The sequence below is a fragment of the Sapajus apella genome, unplaced genomic scaffold (genome assembly GCF_009761245.1).
Source record: "Sapajus apella isolate SASKATOON/1434 unplaced genomic scaffold, GSC_monkey_1.0 scaffold128, whole genome shotgun sequence".
NCBI lineage: Eukaryota > Metazoa > Chordata > Mammalia > Primates > Cebidae > Sapajus > Sapajus apella.
Window position 1 is genome coordinate 149,020 of NW_022437068.1, and position 25,048 is coordinate 174,067.

At 45.7% G+C, this 25,048-nt stretch overlaps 1 protein-coding gene across 1 annotated transcript in view; it reads left to right on the plus strand.

The window, feature by feature from the left end:
- SLC6A11 (solute carrier family 6 member 11) overlaps positions 1-25,048 on the plus strand; it is a 116,267-nt gene that overhangs the window by 73,065 nt on the left and 18,154 nt on the right. The window contains exons 7-8 of the mRNA XM_032262239.1: positions 15,136-15,239; positions 20,948-21,072. Coding sequence (XP_032118130.1) covers positions 15,136-15,239; positions 20,948-21,072 — 229 coding nt within the window. The remainder of the gene's footprint in view (positions 1-15,135; positions 15,240-20,947; positions 21,073-25,048) is intronic.

Sequence of the window (25,048 nt, forward strand, 5' to 3'; positions counted from 1 at the left end):
CCACAAATATATAGAATTTTTGTCAGTTAAAAATTTAAAAGTAAAATAATTTGGAGCATATTTTTTTTTTAAAAAAGTGAGGGCTTTGGGATCAGACAGATGTTGGATTGAGTCTTTGGGTATCATCTGAGTGGTCTACCAGGGCCTCATCATCTTCCTCTGTGAAATGGAGATGCTAATAGTACCTGCCTATGGTGGTGGTGTGAGAATTGAGGGAGTTAAACAGCCTGGCAGTGCCAAGTAAAGAAACCATGGCCCGTGAGGATTCCAAGTGTTGGTTTTCTATTGCTGAGATAATGCAAGAGAATCTACTCACCTTTTCTAAAACTTATTTTTTTTATTTGAGAGAGTGTCTATGTTTTATTGATTAAAAAAAGAGCCGGTAATGCTACTTTTTGTAGAAATATGAAGACAACATGAAGTTTGGACTAATGACTCTTGGGAACTTGGTATTTTTTTTTCTAATTTTATTTTATTTAAGTTCCAGGATACATGTGCAGGACATATACACCATGGAATACTATGCAGTCATAAAAAGGACTAAGATCATGTCCTTTGCAGGGACATGGTTGGAGCTGGAAGCCATCATCCTCAGCAAACTAATACAGGGACAGAAAACCAAATACCACATATTCTCACTTATAAGTGGGAGCTGAACAATGAGAACACATGGACACAGGGAGGGGAACAACGCACACTGGGGCCTGTTTGGGGGATGGGGGAGGGAGAGCATCAGGATAAATAGCTAATGTATGTGGGGCTTACTACCTAGGTGATGGATTGGTAGGTGCAGCAAACCACCATGGCACACATTTACTTATATAAACTTTTTTTAGGAGCAAGGGTCGTCTTTGTATGTGCAGGTGATGCTCATACGGGCAGCTTGTGTGGCTTCTCAAAGGCCCTTGCTGAGAGGATGTCTCTTCCTTTCTCACTCCTAATGCTGTCCGAGGTGAATGGCTACAGAGAGACCGAGAGGCCCTAAGGCCCAGTTCCTTGAAGTCTGTCCACTGGGCCTGGCAGAGGAGGTGCTGACCCTGCAGAGAAGACTGGACAGGTCCAGCTGTTGTAGCATTTCTGGGACAGAACGAGTGGGCCTGGACTCCTACTCTTTGTAGGACACCCACACCAGGGTGGGAAGGAGACAGTTAAGGGCTTTGCGGCCAGCTCCCTGCAGGGCTAGAAAAGCTGGCTTTTCTTCTGTTACCCCAAGTGGGACCTGCCTAGTCAGCCCCACACACCCTTCACATATGCTTTTTCAGGCCCAAAGGGATAACCCCTCTCTGGCCACTTAGCATTTACTGTGAGCCAGGTACTCTGTGCACACTCTACAGACCTAGTCTCATTTTGTCTTCAGAACAACTCTGGCAGCTTGGAATGATGATTTTCCCCATTGTACCCACAAAGAAACTGAGGCTCAAAGAAGTGACCTCCTCAAGGTGGCCCAGCAGAGCTGGAACTCAACCAGATCTGTCTGATTTTGTGAGACACAAACAAGGTACTTGCTCGACTTTCTTTTTTCCTCGTATGCTTTCTAGATTACAAGGCCCTGAGCATGGGATGGGAAGCTTCATTCTCTCTACAGTCTTCATGTCCTATTCATGGTGCGCAGGAAATGTTGAAGCGCATAGACCCACTAACCATTAGGCTTCCCAGCAGCAGAAAGCCCCAAACACCTTTTGCCCTAACTTCCAATGCAATACATGTATTAATCCATTTCACGTTGCTGATAAAGACATACCCGAGACTGGACAATTTACAAAGAAAGAGGTTTATTGGACTTATTCCCACGTGGCTGGGGAGGCCTTACAATCATGGCAGAAGGTGAAAGGCATATCTCATATGGTGGTGGCAAGAGAGAATGAGAGCCAAGTGAAATGGATTTCCCCTTATCAAACCATCAGATCTCATGAGATTTATTCACTACCATGAGAACAGTATGGGGGAGACTGCCCCCATGATTTAATTATCTCCCACCAGGTCCCTCCCATAACACATGGGAATTATGGGAATACAATTCAAGATGAGATCTGGGTGCAGACACAGCCAAACCATATCATTCTGCCCCGGCTCCTCCGAAGTCCCCAGGCTGCACACAGTACGGGCGGGAACTCTGGGCCCTGCCCACAACACTATTTTCTCCTAGGCCTCTCAGCCTGTGTTGGGAGGCGCTGCTGTGAAGACCTATGACATGCCCTGGAGACATGTTCCACATTGTCTAGAGGATTAACATTAGGCTCCTTGTTACTTATGTGAATTTCTGCAGTGGGCTTGAATTTCTCCTAAGAAAATGGGTTTTTCTTTTCTATCACATTGTTAGGCTGCAAATTTTCCAAACTTTTATATTCTGCCTCCTTTCACAGGAATGCCTGTGAATGTGGAACTGAATGCCTTTCACAGTACCCAAGTCATCTCTTGAAAGTTTTGCTGCTTGGAAATTTCTTCTGCCAGATACCCTAAATCATCTCTCTCAAGTTCAAAGTTCAACAAGTATCTAGGACAGTGGCAAAATGTCACCAGTCTCTTTGCTGAAACACAAGAGTCGCTTTTGCTTTAGCTCCCAACAAGTTTCTCATCTCCATCTGAGACCACTCAGCCTGGATTTCATTGTTCATGTCATTATCAGCATTTTGTCAAAGCCATTCAACAAGTCTCAAGGGAGTTCCACACTTTCCCCCATTTTTCTGTCTTCTTCTGAGCCCTCCAAATGTTCCAACCTCTGCCTGTTACCCAGTTCCAAAGTCACTTCCACATTTTTGGGTATCTTTTCAGCAGTGCCCCACTCCCAGTACCAATTTACTGTATGGTCCGTTTTCATGTTGCTGATAAAGGCATACCTGAGACTGGGCAATTTACAAAAGAGGTTTATTGGACTTACAGCTTCACGTGGCTAGGGAAGCCTCACAAAAGAAAGAGGTTTATTGGACTTACAGTTTCATGTGGCTAGGGAAGCCTCACAATCATGGCAGAAGGTGAAAGACATATCTCACATGGCAGCGGCAAGAGAGAATGAGAGCTGAGAAAAACAGGTTTCCCCTTCTCAAACCGTCAGATCTTATGAGACTTATTCACTACCATGAAAACAGTATGGGGGAAACCGCCCCTATGATTAAATTATCTCCCACTGGTCCCTCCCACAACACATGGGAATTACAGGAGTAAAATTCAAGATGAGATTTGGGAAGGGACACAGAGCCAAACCATAGCCATGCAGAAACTTCCTCTCTGCATCCCTGACTCTGCTTGGATCCTTCTAGTCACAGGAGCTCATCCAGGACTGGAGCTCTCAGCCAGGGAGGAGGCGCTTCCACTGTTGACGGTGCCTGTCTCCACTCAGTGTGAGCTTTGAGCACTCCCTTTCTCTGTGCTGAGACCCTAAGCAGCTGTGGGCACCCTACAGACATTTCTTGAGTGCTTATCATATGCCAGCAAGCACGAAGGGTTGGGGATTCAGCAGTGAGAAAACAGAGCATCCTGCTCTCAGGAAGCTTCCATTCTAGTTGGGGGAGACAGAAAATAAACAGCAAATGCCACGATTTAATCACAGTAGTTCTCTATCTGCAGCCAGACACAGAGGGGGCTAGCTTTACCACTGAGGCTGTTTCCTTTTCCATTCTCCTCCCAAGGACGTCTTTTCTATCACTTGAAGTTTAGCTCCCATTTGGCTCCTCCAGGGCATGGATCACCCTGACTAGCTGTTTTATTTCCTGACTTTGAGCAAGTTCCATGGTTATTAGCGAAGAAATATGGTTCTAGGGGGAGATGATGAGGCTTCATCCTAACTGCTTGCTCAGCTGACACAAAAGAACCTGCATGATCAGGCTGGGTTTGGGAACTGATGCCTGGCTTGCCCCGGAGCCCCTGGCCCAGTACCGCCCATGGGCTGTGGGTTCTACAGCCCCACCATCATTGCCGCTCCGACTCCCCCTGCCTAAGTGGTTCCTAGCCCAGACTAGGTAGGACCGCTGACCCAGGGTCATTTAGGAACAGGTGGGGAATCGTTTTGGCTGCCAGAATGACTGGGAGACCTCTAGCATTTAGAGAGTGGGAGCTGGTAGGCAGACGTCCCACAGGGAGTGGGCCAGTCCTGCATGATGAATTGTCTTGTCCAAAATTCCAAGAGCCTCCCCCTTGAGGAACACTCCTCAGGGAAGAGCTTGGCCTAAACTGTCTTCCCCTGAGTCTGCATGGAGATCCTGGGAAGAGTTTGGGGCTGGGAATTGCCATCTTCAGGCCTTGCTCGGGCTCATCCTTCTCTGAGTCTCCCACATTTAGCACTTTGGTAAAATGGGGCTCAAGCAACTGATGTGATGGATTAGGGAGAGGCCAACTGCCTGTCTGCCCTCTGCACTCTCCATGCCTGGCCATGGCTGTCCAGCCTCGTGGGCAAAAGCCCAGCCACAGTGGCCCTCATTCCCTGCTCCACACAAAGGGGCCACTGGGGTCAGCCTACACACCCAAACTCCCCCTGCACAGAACTGAACAGCTCCTCACCACCCGCAGTGCAACCCTTCAGCCCAGTGACACTTTACTGGCAGGGCCCTGGTTGGCCCCAGGGCCAGCTGCCCAGGGAAGGGCTTGGCACCAGAGCTAGAGGCTGCAGAACATATTTCCAGTTGGGCTTCCAGGCCAAGAGCCTCATCCCCTTCCCACCACTGTTCCCACTGGCCCTGCCCGCCTGCCCAGCACATTAGCATTTAAATATCTCCAAAGTCGTCTCCACCAAAGCCCTCTGCCCCCATGGAATCCACCAGGGAGGGAGCATTTGAATCCCTCTCCCAGACTCTCCTTTCCTCATAATGGCCATACTGTATTCATCAGCTTCTGTATGTGGCATTAGCGGAAAGAAGGAACGAGGGCGCCTAGCAACCCAGAGGAGGCTGGGAAAGAGGTGGGAAGGAAGTGATTTTCATGTAATCATTCACTTCTACAAAAGCTGTTGTCAGGTACACACTGGAAACACAGCTGTTTTATTATTCTCCTAACCTACTTTTAATCTTTTGAGAATCCTTACCAATATAAAAGGCAAAAAGAAAGAGCCTAATTCAGCCATTTTCTGCCAGGCCATATAAGTTATATTTTTACCTCAAACCAAGGCTCAGCTTACAAAAGTTGTGTGTGTCTGTGTGTGTGTATCTCTGTGTGTGTGTAGCTGTCTGTTTGAAAGAAAATGTTGAAAGAAAAGGCTGTGGGTTGGAAGCTCCAGGAAGGCCACCAGGCTCTGTTCTGGCTTCTTGGATCCCAAAGCCTAATATCCCATGTGCTGTTGGGTCTGGCAGTTTCCATGCATCTTCTTGGCCAGGCACTGGGGTGGCAAAGAGCCTAGGAGGGATGAAGATCTGTTCTTCCCACCCATCCCTGTTGGACCCAAGCTGGTAGCCCTAAGAGTCTGGTGTATCTGCTTTAGTGATGGGCAGTTCAGCATTTGGTGCTTCTCAGAAATCTGATTAGTTCACCTGAAGGGAAGGGACGCTGGGATGTTGGAAAGGACATGGGAGCTTGTTTGCATATTATAGTTGAGAATGGTCAGTCCCCAAAAGAAACCAGACTAAAAGGATGGTACCAGGTACTCCACTGCACACTTTACATTCATTATGTCTTTCTTTCACAGGCAAGAATGTTGAGGTTCAGAGAGGTGAAGTAATTTGCCCAGGGTTGCATAGCAGTAAGCAGAAGAGCAGGGCTCCAAGCTGGGTCTGCTGACCCCAGAGTTTTTGCGCTTTTTGTTAAACCCCTGCAAGGCTCAGAACGTGGAGCCTGGCTAGAGAGCTCTCTTGTTTAACTTCGTCCCCTTTTGCTTGGTGCTTTAGTGCCTTCTCCTAAGGCGGGCCAGGTTCCCAGGGCAATTAGAAGGTTCATTTATTTGTAAGCCCAAAGTGACTCCTCACACTGAGTGTGTACATTTCTCTAAAGCAAATGGACAAGTGACTACTTCTCCCTGGGTGTTAGTTTTTTCATCTTTAAAAAGGGAATAATAAATAATAATGGCACCCACCAGTATAGACAAGGTGAGTTTAATACCTGTAGAGTGGTTTGCATCTGGTATGTCATAGGCGCTAATAAAGGTTAGTTGGCGTCATTGTGATCATCAGCATGACTGTCATCATACACCTCCTCCTACTGGTGCTTTTGTGGCAGGATGGTTAATGCTGCATTTGTCAAAGACCTCAAGGCATTACTGCAGCAAACACCAGCCAATTTCAGGACACAAAGATGGATTTAGTTGCTCTGCCTGCCGATGCTGGCTTTGGTGACAAGCAGAAGCATGCCCTTCTGCTCTGACTGGTGGCTCTCTTTGCAGATCTGAAAGCACATTTCTAGGGGAGTTCTTTTCTGTAACCTGTGCTGCCATAGATGCTGTAGAAAATCCCAGAGCAGCATCTGCACCTTCATGGGTAGGTGGGACCCTCGCCCCTACTGCCACTGAGCTCACTACTACACTGAACTCATCTCCCAGTAGTCGCTCCTCTCCACCAGATGTTCTTTGAGAGCTCACCTGCCTTTGCTTGCTGTCTGTCTCTCCCACTAAAGTGTAAGCTCCTTCAGGGTAGGAGCTCTGTGACGTTCAGTGACAGCTTCAGCGTCTATTCCTGGGACTTGTACCGGGCATATGGTAGGCACTAAATGCATGTTTATGTTGGGGGTAAAGGGAAGAGGCTTTTTTGATTCTTTGAGTACTGGAATATCCTGGGAGGGAATGAATGTTGACTAAGCACGGCTGCTCATGAGGGCTCCTGGCTGGGTTTCCGAATACTCTCCAGAGTATTTCTCAGTGCTCTCCAAGAGCTAGGATGGTGCTAAAGGTTTGTTTCACAAATGTTATTTCATCTTCTGTGTGTGTGAGAGAGACACGCTGCCCACATATGCATGATGACCCCAGTCTCCCCAATTGGATACGTCACTTCTCTCCAAGAGATAGAAAAAAGATGTGAAGCTTTCTTAGATGTTTATCTAAGAAGTTAGACATTCTACTTGCATGATCAAGGTAGGAATGTGGGGAGAGGGTGAGTGTGTTTCTAGCAACCCACGTGTGTCTAACCTGGGGATGATGATGCTCACCTCAGGGCAGTGTGTGGGACACACAAGACATAAGACATACAGTCTTGTAAACTGTAAAGTGCTGTCCATGTGGACTGGAACAGCATATGCTGAGTATCCGTCATGATGACTGTAGCTGAAGTGTGGGTGGGGAACACTTGTCCTTGTCCGGCCATCCTTTCTTGCTTCTCTCTGCAAATGTCATTGAGGAGCTACTCTGTGCAGCCCTGTGGCCCTAGCTGGGAAGGTGGGCTACACCCTTATTCACTGCTCTCTGTACCTACTCTGCACCAGGGCTCATTGGAACCAGTTGCCTTGAAAGAGGTGAGGTTGCCCCAGAGCTGGAGGCGGGACCACCTCTCTTCTAAAGGGGCCCCACTCCCCTGTTCCCATGCAAATCTGTCCTCCAAACCTCGGAATGTGGACCGCCCACAGCTGTGCTGCCAGAACGCCCCCCATTCATTGCTACAGAACATGGGGAATGATCCCTTTCTCAGCTGCTGACCCAGCTTCCTTAGGGTTTGTTTTGTTGAGACTGTTTTCCCTTCAAATTGTGTTGAGAAATAGGAAGCCCTCTCTCTGCTGAGCTGCTCCCTTTGTAGTGTTCTGGGAGATGCTGGTCAGTAGGGCTCAGTTGCCTGGTCTTCCTTTCATTGAGGTGGGTTGCCTTTGTTCTGTTTGACTTGACAGCTGCAGAGCAATTCAAATCCCAGCTGAGACTCCAGGCCTACTCAGTAGACCAGGAGGTCCTAGCTTTTCTCTGTAAAGTGTAGAGCCAGAATGTCCTGGGTTCAAACCCGACTCTCTCCCTTACAAGCTGTTTGACTTTTCAGGCACCTGTTTCCACTTCTGAAAAAATGGAGACGATAACACTTACCTAGTAAGATCTTTATGCAAATTGGTATTGTGTACATGAGAGCCTGTAGTACGCAGTAGTTTTCAGCAAACGTTAACTCAAGTTTTTTACTTCTTAAGGCATTACCAAACAGTTGGAAGGGTTGGTTCATGAATGTTCTGTTAGCTTATTTTACTAGACTTTCTTTTCCCCTTTTGTCAAATCGTTCTAATGCCCTCCATGATTTTGTTTGTCTATGCTTGTAGAATTCTTAGTTGAAGAAAGTAGTTGTAGGTGAAATAGACTTGGGATAATGCCTTCGCGGAGATAATGCTGTGTTCACCCGTCATTTATTTTTTCTCTTCCTGAGTAAATGAGAAGACTACATTCCCCAGACTTCCTTGTCTTTAGACTGTGACCAAGTCACTTGGGTGTGGCCAGTGATATGTATTTGGGTGTGTCAGGCCTAACCCTTAAAACCTTCCCAAGCAAACCTACAGTTTCTCTGCCTCAGAGGCTGTGCTGGAAGCTTGTGTTGAGAGGCAGCAATGTCATAAAGGAAAAACACTTAATATCACAAATCATTGGGTGCAAGAGAGCCCCTTCACAGGGGCTATGCTTTAAGCTTTGTGTGGGTGAGAAATAAATTTTTATTGTGCTAAACTACTGAAATTTGGGGGTTTATTGTTTAATCCAGCATAATCTAGCAGTAATTATCTTAACAAATACAGCACTTCACTGATGAGTTAATTAGCTCCTTTCTAGATTGAGAGGAAGGGATGACAATTGGAGCCATGTTGCATTTTCAGAACCACAGGCATCTGTGTAAAAACACAAACATATATTAGTTATGCTTTCAGTAAAGGAGTCTAATGATGCAGACGCCATGTGAAGACATCCCATGGTTCTTCACGGGATGTTTTCAAGAAATCTAATCCTGTACATTCTCAGGCTCTGCTATGCCCAAATGAGCATGTGTCTCAGCAGAAAAGCTGATCTCAACATTGGTTTTTCAAATGTGAAAAATAGAAGAGGCCAGGGAAGAAAATTTTAGATCTGGAGTCAGGGAGATGTTAAGTTACTGCTAAAATCCTGATGACATTCAAATCTGTGTCTCTAGCCCAGACATCTGTATGTAGCCCTAGGCTTTCCATGTGTTTCTTGAACATCTCATTTGATGTCTCAAACTTCCCTTCTCCAAATAAATACCCATTTCCTACTTTATGCCTTCAACTACCCTTAAAAAAACCTGGATCATCCTCTAGTGTTGCACCCCTACCCACTATATTTCTCAGATCTGGGTATTCATCTCTCACGTCCAGCCAAGATCAATCTTGTCTAGCCTGCCCTCTGAAGATTTCTTGAGAATCAATGAGATAAGGTGGCAACAGCAAAAAACAAACAAAAAAAAAGTTTTAACTTCCTAGAATCTTCCTACCCAAACAGAGAAACAAGGATAGTAAAACAAAAACCCTATGTACAGCACCTTCAGCACAACTAGGTGACTCCGTGAACCACAAAATTTGAATAGATGGGGCCAGATGCCAACAGCAATAACATCTGCATGTTAACAGTTCTGTGGGATAAGTTGAAGATGAACATGAAGGCAAAGGGAATTCTGAAGATCCAGCACCAGGAAACCCAGAAAGCTCTAACATGTGCTGGAAGAGGACTCTCTTTGTGGGTAGAAGCTTGGTGGACCTGTCTGAGAACATCACCTCAAACGAGGAGGGGGTCTATGCAGTCTCTAAGCCCTAGGTAAGTGGGGGAGGACTGCAGCAAGCTTGAGCAGAGGTCTGGCCCTGTGAACACAGGAACTAACTAGCTTAGGCTTTGTTGTCATTAAGGAGAAATTATGGGAAGCAGAATCCAAATTGAGCAGGAGAGAGATACTAGAGAAAATGAAAGAAGAAATTTTGGATAGGAGTGGGAGAAAAGAATAGAGAACAATAATTTCAGAAAGTACTATCTGAATGGCCATACTTTTCAAGAGTTTTTGGCAATAATAGAAGAAGGAAAGTTTAGACTGTGAGTCTGGGAAAATCTATCCTGGACCACTCTCATTCCTCTACACAAGAAAATCCTCTCCTTAGAGTACAGCTAAATCTATCTCACATACACATGAGGAAGAGAAGAGGATTGTTATTAAAAATACAAATAAAAATCTCATGCAAAGCTATTGTAAGGAAAATAATTATGGAAAAATAGTGTCCCAAGGTATTGCACAAAGACAGACCCACAAAACAGTGGAACGCTGAAACTTAATATTTCAAAACAAGCTAAAGGAAATTAATAAACCAATGGATACTATGAGGCAAATGTCATACACGAAATTGTTAGACAAAAAGACTATTTAAAAAGAGAGCTGATGGGAAGGACAACTTACAAAATAAAAACTATTCCAGAAAAATAACTAAAATTAAGGAATAAAAGTGAACACAGGCCATGGATAATATGATAAGGTAAACAGAGGATAGAAAGGAGGAAAAATATAAAAATAAAGTCAGAAATGAACAAAAATTTTTTAAAGAATGCAAAAGTGATAGGTATTGAAGGTGAGCAAAGAGGGTCCAACATACATACAAGTCTCCAAAGAAGAGACCCAAGGCAATGGAAGAGAATAAATCCAACAATAATTTTAGGATCTTTTTTCTCCTAAAAGAGAAGACTTGAATTTTCATCTTGAAAAAATATGCAATGAGCCTGAGAAAATAACACAGATTAGTCACTATTGGACTTGGACATCCAGACCAAAAGAATAAGTGCTTTATAAGGGGATGCAAGTTATACTGGCACCAGACTTTTATACAGCAGCACTTTGTGCCAGAAACAACTAAGTAATATCTTCCAGCACTCAGGAAAGGAAAAAGAGAGCCAAGGATTTTATATACAGCCAAATTCTCTTTCAAGTATGAAAGTCACAGATCAACTATTCTAAACATGCAAGAATTCGGCAAATATTATTTCCTGTGAGCCTTTCCAGAGGAATTTACTGGAGAACAAGCTACAGATAACCAAATTGACTGGAAAGGTATTAACATAAGGGCTGGGGGTGATCATTAAATTCATAGTTATCTATTCAATTCACATTAAATAATGACCATCGGGAGCCTAGTGTGGTGGTACACACCTGTAGTCACAGCTACTTAGGAGGCTGAGGCAGAAGGATCACTTGAACCCAGGAGTCAAGGCTGCAGTGAGCCATGATCACACCATGCACTCCAGCCTTGGCAACATAGTGAGATCCCATCTCAGTCAGTCAATCCATCAGTCAGTAAAGGCTATTTGATGGCTATATGTTCTGATCATGCATACGGTGTATTAAAAATTTGAAGATAATGGAGAGCGTATACATGAAAAGTAGAATAAGTTTACAGGTTGACTTATAAGTGTTAACTGGAAGCAAATTGATATTTCTTCAAACTGGATTCTAGGGAAGACAAATTGAGGCTATAGCTAATTTCAGTATTCCTCACAGCAGAGAACAAACAGACTCTGTCAAAAAAGGGGAGGACTAAGGGTATTGTGTAAAGGCGCTGGTTTAATGGTGAATATCAGAATAAAAATGACAGACTTTTCCCTATAGTAGTAGGGAAGCAAGATGGAAAAATCATTTGAGAACATACATTTCACGTGAATCTTCACGCCTAACATGACTTCTTTCCTCTCTTCTCCAATCTTGAAAGGTGTGCCTCCTCCAGGAAGCCTTATGATTGCCTTAGCACAGGTTTCTCTTTCCTCCCATCTGTCTCTCCTAGCTGCTGGGCACCTTGTTTTGTGAATGTTTTATCTCACCTGTGATCAGAGATGGAGTGCCACACATGTACATTTGTGTGGTATTCTGTCAGAGTCTGACATGGGCGGAGCAGTATAGATGTGAATAAACTCAGTGAATGCTGGTCCATCAGTAATTCAGGATTGATTAGAGGATTTGGGCTTATATCCCCTGGGTTTTTCTAAGAGCCAAATGTTGCTATTAGCTCCCATTTGAAGTGAGAACAATTCAATTCAAACATGACTTAAATAAAAGAGGAATTTATAGAGCTCTGAAGTGGAATGTTCCAGGATAGGTCTGATTTCAGGTCTGATCCAGGGACTCAAATCATGTGCTAATATTGATCTGCCTTTGCTCTAGACTCTGCTTGCCTGTGTATTGGCCTTTAGTCTCGGTAGACTCTTCCCTCGTGGCCAGTGATGCCCCCAGCAGTTAACAAGCTTAACATCCCCCGCAAAAACGAAAACAGTGTCCCACTGACTTGACTTGGCTTGCATCATATGCTCATCCATGAACCAGTCACTGTAGCCAAGAGAAATACTTAGACTGGCCAGGGCTGGGTCATGTGACCAACCCTGAATCTACCTCTGGGCAGGGAAGAGGTAGCTTTCCAAAGTAAAATTGAGGTGGTATTACCCAAAAACGAAAGATGGATGCCTAGTAGGCAAAAATAGCAGATATCCCTTTCAGTGTTGATGTGCTCAAAGAACAAATTGAAACAAAAATAAATTACCTGCAAGTGAAAATCATTGATCTGGGGGACATATCTTTGGGGCTTGTGGGTTAAAAGCTTTCTTTGGTGTTTTCTAACTCATTGAGCGCTTATTTACCATGTTACGGGGAGAGGCTGCTTTCCACTGAGTGATAGGATTCAGTCAGGATTGGGGAGTCGGCTCACCCAAAAGTCTGAGGGCCTTGCTCACTCTGGCCCTCCTCCACTGTCCACACATTAACAAGTGTGATAGACTAGAGGCCCAGTGTCTGGTTAGGCGCTGTGTAGCTCTGGGAGTTGCCACTAGGATTTGGCCTCCCGTTTCCTGGGTCAGCAGCTGCACTGCTTTTTGCTTACGCATGTGGTTCACTGGCCTTACTAAGCAGAAGAGGCAATCTACTGAGGAAGCAATTGGGGAAACTGAGGCAAAGCCAGAGGAATTAAAAATACAACCACTTCTTCTCAAGCCTTTAACACTTTTTTCTCCACTGGACCCTTCCTACCAACATTTAAGCATCCTTAAGCTTCTACCATTTCCAAGAACCCTCCCCAGATTCTATTTATACTTTTATTACCAGCCTATCTCATACCTCCCATTCTCAGCAAAATGTCTTGAGTTTTTTCCTGTATTTCCAAATCTTTCCATTTTCTCCTACCCCGTCTCAGTGCACTCTGGTCTGCTGGCACTACCTGCCTCTCCCGGCCCCTGCACTTCATGAAAGAGTTCTCCCTAAGTTCCTCATAGAGCTCCAAGTCCCTAACCCCAGTGAACCTATTGCTAGAGGAGAAAAAATACACTTATTTCTCAGGTTCAGAGGCAGCATTATGAGCTTTCATTTTAATAGGCAATTTGTTGAATGACTTAACACAGTTGAGTAGATCCACAATAGAATGACTTGTACCATGTAATCAAATTCTGAAGCAGGAGAAAATACAAATACTTTGCCTGGAAAGGAAAGAATTCTGGGGTCCAGTGGACACGAGTGTTTTCTTTGAATCTTTAAAGTGCTACCACATGGAAGAGAGGGATGCGGTCTGGGTGAGCCCAGAATGAGGAACACAGGAAGAGAGAGTTGGTCTCATCTTAAAAAATGTTCTAGTAATCAGAGCTCTCTGGAGAAGAAAGTGTCTGTGTCAGGAGGTAGTGAACTCCCTGTCACGGGTAGTAAGCAAGCAGAGACTACTCTGTCAGAAGTACTCAGAAGAGAGTCCTGTGTTGAGTGAGAGGTTTCACCAGAGGCCTTCTGAGGCTGATTCCAAGTCAGAAATCCTGGGCCTGATGAAGCATACATCTTTAGAGGCAGACCTCCATGGACTTGAATCTGCCACTTCCCACTTTTGTGGTCTTGGGCACATTATTCAACCTCTCTGCTCCCCAGTCTCCTCAACTCTAAAAGGGGCATAATAACAGCACCTATCACATAGGGTTGCTGGGGAATTTTTTTTTTTTTTTTTTTGAGACAAGAGTCTTGCCTGTCACCCAAGCTGTTTTGCTGATTATTTTTTATTTTTTATTTTTTATTTTTTGAGAGAGAGTCTTGCCCTCTTGCCCAGGCTTGAGTGCAGTGGTGTGATCTCAGCTCACCCCAACCTCTGCCTCCCAGTTCAAGCAATTCTTGTGCCTCAGCCTTCCATGTAGCTGGGATTACAGGCGTGCTTCACCACACCAGGCTAATTTTTTTATTTTTAGTAGAGACAGCATTTCATCATGTTGCCCAGGCTGGTCTCGACCTCCTGACCTCAGGTGATCCACTCACCTTGGCCTCCCAAAGTGCTGGAATTACAGGCATGAGCCACCATGCCCAGCTGGGTTTATTACTGTGAATATTCAGTAATGCATGAAGGGCAGTAATGCATGGTGCCTTGATATTGAGAGGTCAGCAAGTGTTCCCTGTTTTTTATATTTAGTGCCAGCCCTGTTCTCTACATGGCATTTGATACCCAAGCATGAAACTCATCAGCTGCATTTGGATTTGAGCTCTGGATTTTCCTTGGTAACTTCTAGGGGCTGGGCTCAAAGTGAGCCTGGGGGAAAGTGTTAGAGAAGCCACTGTCATTTTTGTTGTGTGTGTCATGCTGTCCACAGCAGTTTTTGTCAAAAGGGAGCTCGGGGACTAAGAAAAGTAGTTATCTTGTGTACCACATAGGAAGCCTAGAGGGGGGAATCTGTTCTGAAAGGGAGAAGGACGTAGCGAACCTCCCTCACTCCTCCCCTCCCTGCCACCTTTTATGCTGAGGTCAGCTATGCAATTGTATCACTCTGGACAGAATCTTATGATACTTTTCTCCTGGTAGCCTTAATCACAAGGAGAAGGAAGCATTCGTTTTACCTTAAACATGACTTACCTTCCAAACAGGCACCAGATCCCGGGGGCTCACACTCATTGCATGAATCCTTGCAAGAGTCCTGATAGGGAAGTTCCTTCCCAACTTTGCTGATAAGGAAACTAAGGCTCAGAGAGGTTAAGAAACTTGTCCAGGGTCACACAGCTGAGGCTGGGCTCCTAAGCATCCAAGTTCTTGCTATTCCATGAGCTATAATTCATAACCTCTGGCAAATTCCATAACTAGTTGAGGACACTTAACACTTGATCAAGTGGTCCCCAAGAATAGAACTCCTCCAAAAGGGATCTTGGGTAGGTTAGGAAGTTTAATTATCCCTTGTGGAGTTTTTCTGAAGGGTAGAGTGTGGGTGGGAGATTTCAGAGGCCAGGGCCACCCTCTCACCACACATCTGACTTCTGTTTCTGCCAACATCTTTGTGCCTTCCTACAGGTCTGGGTAGATGCTGGAACGCAGATCTTTTTCTCCTATGCCATTTGCCTGGGCTGTCTGACCGCTCTGGGAAGTTATAACAATTATAACAACAACTGCTACAGGTGAGCATTTCCCTGGGCCCTGCCAGCACTCCACCAAGCCCTGAGAGCCCTCCGACCTGCCAGGTTAGTTTATGTTTGTCCGCCCCACCTTGCAGGGCCCCAGGAGGAGACAGATAGGCTGTTTGTTGGCCTCCCACTACCCAAGGGTCAAAGAGTGGGCCACCATGGAGCTAGGAGTATAACAAATGCAATCAGACTCCCTTCCAGGCCGCAGAGCCAATTCCCTGCTGCCACTGACATCTCATTCAGGCCCCAGTGCCGCCTCGTACGGTAAAGAAGTATCCCAGAGTGGATAAGAGGCTTGCCCGAGTCACAGAACTAATACATACACCAAGGACCTTGTTCTCCTGCCTGCTCTTTAGAAACCTGCTTCCTGCCCCTTTGTACTTGACTGTAGGGTCCTCTTCTGCCCTGCCTGGGGCCAGTGCCCCACCTTGCCCCTCAGCCTAACACGTCTCTCTTGCCTCATGTAGTGGCTGCACCAGGGCTGGGAGGGGGTTCAGGTGGGGAGGTGAGCCCCAGGCTGTCTGACCCTTGGCTGCCTGGCTTCTCACACCTGCAGCTTGAGTTCTACAGCAAGGCTGAGACCCGTGGAGGGCAGGGGACCTGCCCAAGGTCACCCAGCAGTGCGCAGGGGAAGTGCTGGTTTAGGATGACGGTCGGTCTGTTAGGGTTTCTGCCTACTGGGGTCTCTGCATCCCTGAACTCGGTACCTGGTACACAATAGGTTAATATTTCATGGTAGATGGGCAGTGCACCTCTTCCTTAGAGTCTAAGAGCTCCTTATGCAGGGATAAGACCATGGAATAATGATAGTGCAGCGGTCCTTTATCACAGTAGAGGAGAAAGGAAGGTGTTTTTTAACAAATGGTTCTGAAATAGGATAAGTACTTGGGGGAAATAATCAAATTAGATTCTCATATATTTCCACCATAATAAGTGTCAGATTGATTAAAGAGTTAAATATTTTTTGAAAGGAAACCATTATAAGTAGGAATGAAATACTGATTTCAGAATGGGAAAAGAGGTAGAAAACATCAAAAATAATTAAATCACAAAAGAACTCAGTGACAGATTGGCCCGCTAAGTGACAGAATGGAGACATTCTAAATTCCTGGAAAGAAACACAGAAAACTATTCCAAGTAGCCACCTCTATAACATGAGACTGGAAAGTCAGGTGGGGAGATGGGCTTTTCTCACTTCTACCTTCTGTACAGCTTAAATGGGTTTGTTTTGTTTAGTTTCTTTTGTTTAACTCTGAGTACATACTGCTTTTATAATTTAAAAAATTGTTAATGCAAATATCTACATTATTTTATTTCTAAATAAAATATGAAAATTTTCTGTAAGACTAACAAGCATTCCAACAACATACCATACTCAAGGGGTTTGTATCCACAATATATAAAGAATACAAACAGATCTATAGGAAAAACACTAAGATACCAGTGGAAAAACAAGCAACACACTCTTAAAATATTGAGAGTGTTTTTCCCAGGTCCTGTTCAGCATAGGTGAGGGTAGGTGAGCAGGTCATGTCATACCCCATGGGATGGGAACTTGGAGCTAGCCACCACATCACTGGGTCATCATGTGGCTCAAGTGGCACCGTGCATTTGAAAGAACTTTTATCAGTGATAACGTCCTCCACATCACCCCATCTTCAAGACAGGGAAAGTGAAGCAGTGCCTGGACTCTGACCGGGGTCTCTCAGTGGCCATCCTGGCCTCCCTGCTACATGCTTTCTGAGAGCTAGCTTAGCGGTCACGTTATGAACTCACTTGTTAAGTCACCATTGTTTACTGTGTGTCTACTAAGTGCAAGGCCCTGGAATCGGTGCCATGGGAGATACAGACAGCAGTGGCGCAGCCTGTAGAGTTTGTAACTTGGGGAAATCAAGGCAATGGGGAAGTTAATGTGGGCAGGCCCGACATGCTGAGAAGAGAAACTGTGGTAGAATCCAGTTGTAGAATCCAGAATCACGTGCCATCAGGCTGCCATGAGTTCTGCTCCTAGAGGTCTTTGGGTGACAGGTATTTGGGTGACTGGATGATGACGAGATGCTAGAGACGGACAGTCAGAGCAGGCTGTCCAGAAGAAGGCATCCAGGTTTCGTGGAGGATGTGGGTGTAGGGGATAAGAGGTGAAGCACTTTCTCAGCCATAATGCAAAACGTTAACCATGGACAGGGAGAGGCACCCAGGTAAGAACAGCACACGCAGGCTTCCGGGCTGGGCCAAGTCTGACCCTTTGGGATACTGGAGAGGGCTACTGTCTATGTACAGTATCACCTCATCGGTGGCTTACGGTCAGCATGGGGACATCTGTGCTGGGCCCTTGAGAGATCACTTGGTCACTGTCCCCTTCAGCTAGGCTGTCAGCACCATGAGGATGTGGGCTGGATGTTCTTGTTCTCTGCTGCATCCCTTGTACTTAGTTTAGTGCTAGCTTATATGCAGGGAAGTCAGAATGAAACCACCCCACCACACAAGCAAGGAGACAGCAGCCCGTGGAGCTCGAGTCCCTTGCACCTGTTCACACTGCCAGGGATGGAGCGTGGCTTTTCACCTGAGGCTTCCTGGCTCCTGCACCCCTATTCCTCACTACCAGGGATAGTCAGCTCTTTCTCAACTACTGGAGTTGAGGAGGGTTTGGCCAAAACTGCCTTGTCTCCAGCCTGTGTCTTGGGGCAGTGGCAGCTTCATTCCCCACTGGGTGCGTGGATGATGTGTGCTGTCAGCCATGGGTCCCTGCTGCTTCCCCCTCCAGCAGGCAGGGTTTTATTCCACTCTCCCATCAGCAGAAGAAAGCAAATCCCCTAGGTGGCAATGCAAAATCAAGAGGTTAATTTTATTTCCTTTTCCAGATTGTTCTGCAAGTGGGTCTTCTCGACTCCGATGGAGTAAATTAGTACCCTCTCTCCTGACAGCATAATAGCTTCTGGAGGTCTTAAAAGCCCAGCTCAGCTCCTGCCAACTTCAAAGCACTGTTACATAAGCTTTTTACCTAGACATGGGAGCTGGGGAAGGAATTAGAGGGATGGAAATGGAGCAAGCCAAGCAGGGAAAATCCTCACTTCCAAAGACACCACTAAGCTTTGTCTGCTTGAAGGGGTGGGTGTTCTGGGGGCTGGAGGGGAGGAGGGACGGGTCCCTAAAGAGCTTCTCCGTCTCTCCTTCTGTCTCTCCCTAGTGTGAGGAGGTCACTCAGGAGGCCTCTGCAGGAAGATGGGAATTTTTTAACAAGCGACATTTGTTTTTCAACACCTGTGGATGCCCAGAGACAATTCTTTAAAGTCAGGATTTGTTCATCTTAATTCTTAGGGTGCATCATTTTGTTTAGCTCCTAGCAAAAGCATGGGTTTTGATCTATGTGACTCACCTCCCTCAGCCTCAGAATTCAGTGAAACCTAGCCCAGGGCTGGCACATTGCAGGTCCTGAGAGCATCACATGGGAGAATTCTAGAATGCAGAGGATGTAGACAAAAGGCTTTCCTCCCCTGTGTCATCCAATGTCCATGGTTTGATAAGTCAGGGCCATTTTGCCTCAGACTTCAGGAAACAGACACCAGGAACAGATGTATCCCAACCTTAGGAATAACTCTGCCCTTACCTGGGCGTAGCTGAATTTCTTTTTAAGCAGAGGTAAATCAGACTTGCAGATAAAGTCCCCAGTTATACCAGCCCAGCCAGCATTCACAGTGCCAGATGAGTTATTTAAAGGGACCTGTATCAGTTATCCATGGCCACAATACTGCTGTGTAACAAACAACCCCAGCACACAGGGGCTGACCACAGCAAGTGATTGCTTATATTGCTCACAAGTCTGCTGGTCAGCTGGAGAGACTCCTGCAGGCTGTGGGTTGAAGGACCCTGGGTTTGGCTCCAGGGTCCAAGCCAGGCTCAAGTCAGCTCCACGTGTGTACATTCTCTGGTCCAGGCTGAAGGGACAGCAGCTCCCCTGGGGAAGTTCTCATGAAAAATCACAGAAATGATATAGGACACATTCAATCATGCAAGCACATCTCAAGCCTCTGTTTGTGTCACATCTGCTAACATCCTGTTGTCCAAAGCAAATCATGTGCCTAAGCTCAAAGTCAGTAGGGGTAGGGAAATATACTCCATCCCAAGGAGAAGGTTTTGAGAGTGATTTCTCACTGAAAAATGATTTGATCTAGCACAAGGCCAAGAGATTCTGTTAGTCAAGCACCTTGTTGTATAACCAGTGAGATCAGGTTTGAAGAAAAAATATTGCAGGAGGAATTGGAACCCAAGGCCCTTGACAACCAGTTCAATGCTCTCTACTATGCCCTTGATTCCTAGGGTAATTGCAAGGCAACAGGGTGTTACAGCTACGAACAACATTAATGTAACCTTTGGTTGCATTATAAAAAGTGTGATGTCAGGACAAGAGGAGGTGAGAGTCCTGCTGTGTTGTTGAGACAGTTCTGGATGTGACAATTGAGGAGGGACTGGATAAGCTGGAGTGTATTACAGATTTCAAGAACAATAAGGAATTGGTAAGGGAACTGGAATGTTTAACTGAAAACAAAAACTCAAGGGGCTATAGGGCCATTATCTTCAGATCTCCTAAGCCTGAAGGAACTCCAAGCTGTTTTGGAGGGTAAAGCTAACCTTATCTGAGAGAACAAGTTAGGGTGAATACAATATGAGAAGGTTCTCAGCACTCTAAGCAGTAAGTGCTGTCCAACAAGGGAAAAGCACCACTGGGAAAAGTGGCCAGCTCCTCGTGCCTGGGTGTGCAAGCAGAGGTCAGTTGGCCACCCGCAGGGGTGCCGTGAAGGCTAGTCATGCCTCTGGCAGGAGGTTGGGCAAGGCCACCGGGTGGCTTCTCCCCTATGAAATGGGGCATTGACACAGATAGTTAATTCTAAGAGGCTGACTTCCTGACTTGGTGATCTTAGGATGCCAGGCCTGAGGCAGAATGGGCCAGGACTTGAGGTTACCATCTTCTTCGGCTTGACAAAGCTCCGTTGTTTCTAGTCTGATTTCTCCTGGGTCATGACTTAATGTTGGTGCTTCCTAGCTGGTGAGTCCCTCCCAAGAGCAGGGGACAGTCACTGCTCTGATAAACCTCTCCATGCAAGGATTCAACCTGGAAGGGGCTACTCCGTCACAGCAGCAGAGCAGAGACAGACTGAGGTCTGGCAGACGCTGCTCCAGTAAACAGCTTGGCCAGGATGAATGTCACCAAAAAGCCTCTCCCCATGCCCCGCAAGGCTGCCAGAGTTTCAGGTGCAAGGCCCATGGCTGCTCCCGTGGCTGAGAAGCTCCCATTTCTCCTACGGAGGCTTCTCCTGCCCACCTTGCTTTGAGCTCCCAGGAATCCTTTCCCAGGCTTTCTCTCCTACCAGGGACTTGGAGGAGTATCAGTATGTCTTGGAGTACCTGTATTTTCACACTAGTTCTGTATTTTCCCCTGAGCCAGCCTCCCATCCCACACGGGCTCCATGCTCCTGGTTCGCAACCTACCTTATCTTCTAGAAATTCAGGAGAAGCCATGTGACCATGGGCCAGCCACCAAACCTCTCTGAACCACGAGTGCTCCATCAGGAAAATGGAGCTGGCTGTGCCTGCACTTCCCTGCCTACGCCACAGGAGAGCCGTGGTGCTCAGGTGCAGAACGCTGGAGCCATGCACGGGCTCTGCCCGCTCTGACCCGTGTGCCTCTCACTGCTTCCCCACAGGGACTGCATCATGCTCTGTTGCCTGAACAGCGGTACCAGCTTCGTGGCTGGGTTTGCCATCTTCTCAGTCCTGGGTTTTATGGCGTATGAGCAGGGGGTACCCATTGCTGAGGTGGCAGAGTCAGGTAAGTTTGCCAAAGGTGGGGATGGAAAAGGTGGCGAGGGAGGCCAGGAGTGATGGTCATCATGGAAATGCGAACTTCCTCCTTGGCTGACGCATCTCCTGGATTCAGGCCTCAGAAAGGGGCCCCACCGTTCATCCACAATCCAGGATCCTGCAGTTACCTAGGAGGAAAGCCTCGACACCTCCTCCCTTCCAAATCCAAGGCATCCCCAAGTTGTATAGATGCTGTCGCCCACTTCATCCATTTCTCCCAAGCTCCACTGTCTCCCCACAGCCCTGGGCCACCATCACCGCCCACTTGGATGGCTCAGGAACCCTTTCACTGGACTGTCTGCCTCTGTTATTATCCCTTCCATTCCATGCTCTACCCTGCAGTGGGTTGTGTTTTTTTTGTTTTTTGTTTTTTGTTTTCAAAATGCAAATCTGAACATGTCTTCTCTGACGAAAAGCCTTTCTGAGCCTCTCATAGCGCTGGACTCAGCATGACTACAGGGCCCTGCACTGCCCAGGTCCTGTGGTCTCAGCAGCCTCACCCCCACCTCATTCCCCCACGCTTGCTCCACCCCACCACAACGGTCTGTTTCACTTCTGCAATTTAACTCCCCTGTCTTCCTGCAGGGCCTTTGCACATGCTTCCCCTTTGCTTGGAGAGCACCTCTCCCTCCCTCCCTTTCCCTGTTCTAGACATAGAATCACCGTGAGTGTGGCAGCCTTAAGTATAGATTGACATGTATTCGTAGCAAACCCACCAGGAGCAGGGTTATTATTGTTGGAGTGATTGTGCAAAATGGTGAAAAACTCTTTCCTTGATTTACATGGAGTTTGAATTTCCAGAAAATTAAGTGCATATGAAAAAGTACATAGTTTATGTTTACACGACAAATGGAGTCTAACCTCAGATAAGTGTAAATAGGTTTTCTGCCTACAAGCATGTCCTTTTTAAGAGCATCACAGGGCATCTGGCTTCCCTGGCCTCCATCTACTCAAGGCCAGTCCTGCCCCCACTCATTGTGACAACTGACTCACCTCCCTCTCCAGCCCTGGTCCAGGGTGTGGCTATTTAGGCTTGGCATATACAGTCAGGGGAGCACCCCTCTGACCCGACCCACCAAGATGGGCCAGGCCAGGGTGTGCAGATGTCAAAGGAGGCAGCTGATCAGTGAGCTCTGCTCTGTGACTGCTCAGAGTACACCTTGCTCTTGGTCATGTGTATCAGAGGTGCAGGGGTCTCTGCTGAAATCGGGGTTCCAGGCTAGACCAGAGGATATGAGTCATCAAAGCTCTCAATAGCTGGGCACCTACTCACTGGACAGGAACCGTAGCATACATCACCTCTTACGATGCTCAGCTCAACCCTCTGAAGTGGCATTTTTGCTACCGCCATTTTACAGATGAGGAAACTGAGGCTCAGGGACGTGAGATCACTCAACTAAGGACACACAGGCTGGAAGCAAAAGAGCTGGAACTTAATCCCGGCCATCTGGCTATCAAACTCATTTACTTGCCACTCCGTCCCACTGTGGCCAGAGCACCTAGCCCCTTACAGAACACCCCTGCATCTTCCTCACTTTCAACCACAGGCAGTCCTGTGAGGAGGGATCATTACCTTCTCAATGGTAGCGTTGCTCTCTGTAAGAATCCATGTCCTCCTCTGTAATGCACACGCCCCAGAACTCCCTCACAGTGTTGTGTGGGACAGGGTATCTACTGCACTGTTGTTTCTTGCTTTATCATTGCTTCCATTTTGGAGCGGAGTCCCAGAGAGGAGGAACAGGAAGAAAAGAAGCCAACTAAAATTACATTTTGGACTTTTTCTTATTTCAAATGGAAAGAATACTCATTTTGGAAAAATAGAGAAATACAGAAGAAAAAAAATCAAATCCAATGCAACACCTTGGTGTTATCCTGCTAGGCTTTTTCATACATATGTAGCTAAAAGCATGGTGATCAAAACTGGATCAGATATCCTTAGTGTTATGTAGGCTGAGTTCTTTCATTTATAATAAAGCATGAGCAGCTTACCCCTCAGTAAAAATAGATCACTATCATGAGTTTTAAAGGTTGTGTGGCATTCCATTGAATTGATGCACTGGAATTGACTTTCTCTGTACCACTTGCCAGGCCCTAGGATAGTTGTGTTTCATATACTACCTCATGAAATGCTCCTGGCACCTCTGCAATGTAGGTTTTACCAGGGCCTCCACTCATGGCCGTGCAGACTGTGCCCTGCACAACTCCAGCGGGTGCTGTTCACACAGCGGTCCTAGCTTCCACAGTGCCTATTACAGACAAGGATCTTGTAGCTCAGAAAGATGAGTGGTTCACCCGAGAGCATGTAGTCAATAATCAGTGCATCCTGGATCCAGTCTCTTCTACCTCACTTTCTTGTGTTGCTGTTGGTGTCAAGCAGGAAAGCCTGCTCTGTGCCCCTCGTTGGGGGTATGGATCATACCACAACCCTCTTTAGGAGTCTGCCAACTGGAGAAAATACAAGTTACAGCTAAATATGTGGTCACCTCACCTTTCTCAGAAGAACCTGGGCTCACTTCCCGAGGCATGCTTTTTGGAAAATACTTAATTAGATGCCAGAACACTCAGTGGGAGTCCCAGAACACCTTGGAGACTAAGCCAGAGAGACAGAATGTACTTCTTGCAGGGCTCAGATTTTGTTCTGTTCTAAGCCTAGTGCCTGAGATTTGCTGACCTTCCCTGCATGTCCTGCAGTCTGTCTCTCTGATGCTCTTACACTCAGGATGCTCTCTTCTAAGGGAGGGATTTTACACAGCTTATAGTTGGGTCTTACTTCTTTAATCAGTCTGTTAATCTCTTAACTGAAATATGTGGCCCATTTGTATTTTGTAATTATTGATATGGTTAGGTCCTGAGGTCTGTTTTAGGGCAGAAAATGTCAGAATAATAATCAGAAGTGGGAAGTGTCAGATGTGTGGTGGAAGGGCAAACTGATATGTTATTAACTTTAATAAGTTATGACATATAGTCTTGGCCCAGTTGCTTAGAGAAAAATAATAAAAAGAGATAGAGCTAAAAAGCTAATAGATGAAACAAAATTGAAAATCAAAAATATTGATTAACCCAAAAGAATACAGGAAAAGTGGCACAGAGTAAAACTAAGCAAAATAAGCAAACAAAAACAAAAAACAAATACAAAATAGTAGATTTAAACCCAACCATACAAATGTTTATATTAAATTTGAATGAAACCAGATACATCAGTTAAAGGACGGAGATTATCAGACCAGATTTTTTTTAATAAGACCCAACCATAAAATCTCTAAAAGAGACACACTTTAAAGACACAAAGTATAAAAGAATAGGAAAAGATATACCATTCAAGCAATAAACATAAGAAAACTGGCTTGAATACATTAGTACTGGACAAAGTAAACTTCAAGTCAAAGAGTATCAGCAGAGATAAAGAGGAACACCTCATAGTGATAAAAGGGGCAATTCGTTGAGAAGACATAACAAACCTACTGCGTTTCTACCCGATAGCAGAGATTTGTTATGTAGGGAGCTAAAACTAATAGAACTAGAGGGGAAAATAGCCAAATCCACAAGCGTAGTTGGAGATTTTTATACCCCTCTCTGACTAATGATAGAGCAACTATGTGAAATGTCAACAAAGACATAGAGATCTGAACAATACTATTGACCACATTGACTTCATTGACATTTATCAAACAGTGTACTCAGTAACTGCAGAGCACAATTCTTTTCTAGTGAACATGGAACATTCAACAAGATAGACCATATCCTATTCCATAAAACAAGCATCGAAGTATTTCAAGAAATTGAAATCCATTAATATAATGCATCTTGTGAATAGATCTAACTTAAAAAAAAAAGTAAGGTTAGCTCCCTTGATGCTGAAAAAGACTTTAACAGAATTTACCACCCATTTACAATATAAAATAAGAAAATAAAAATTGAGGAGTACTTTTTGAAATGATGTATGT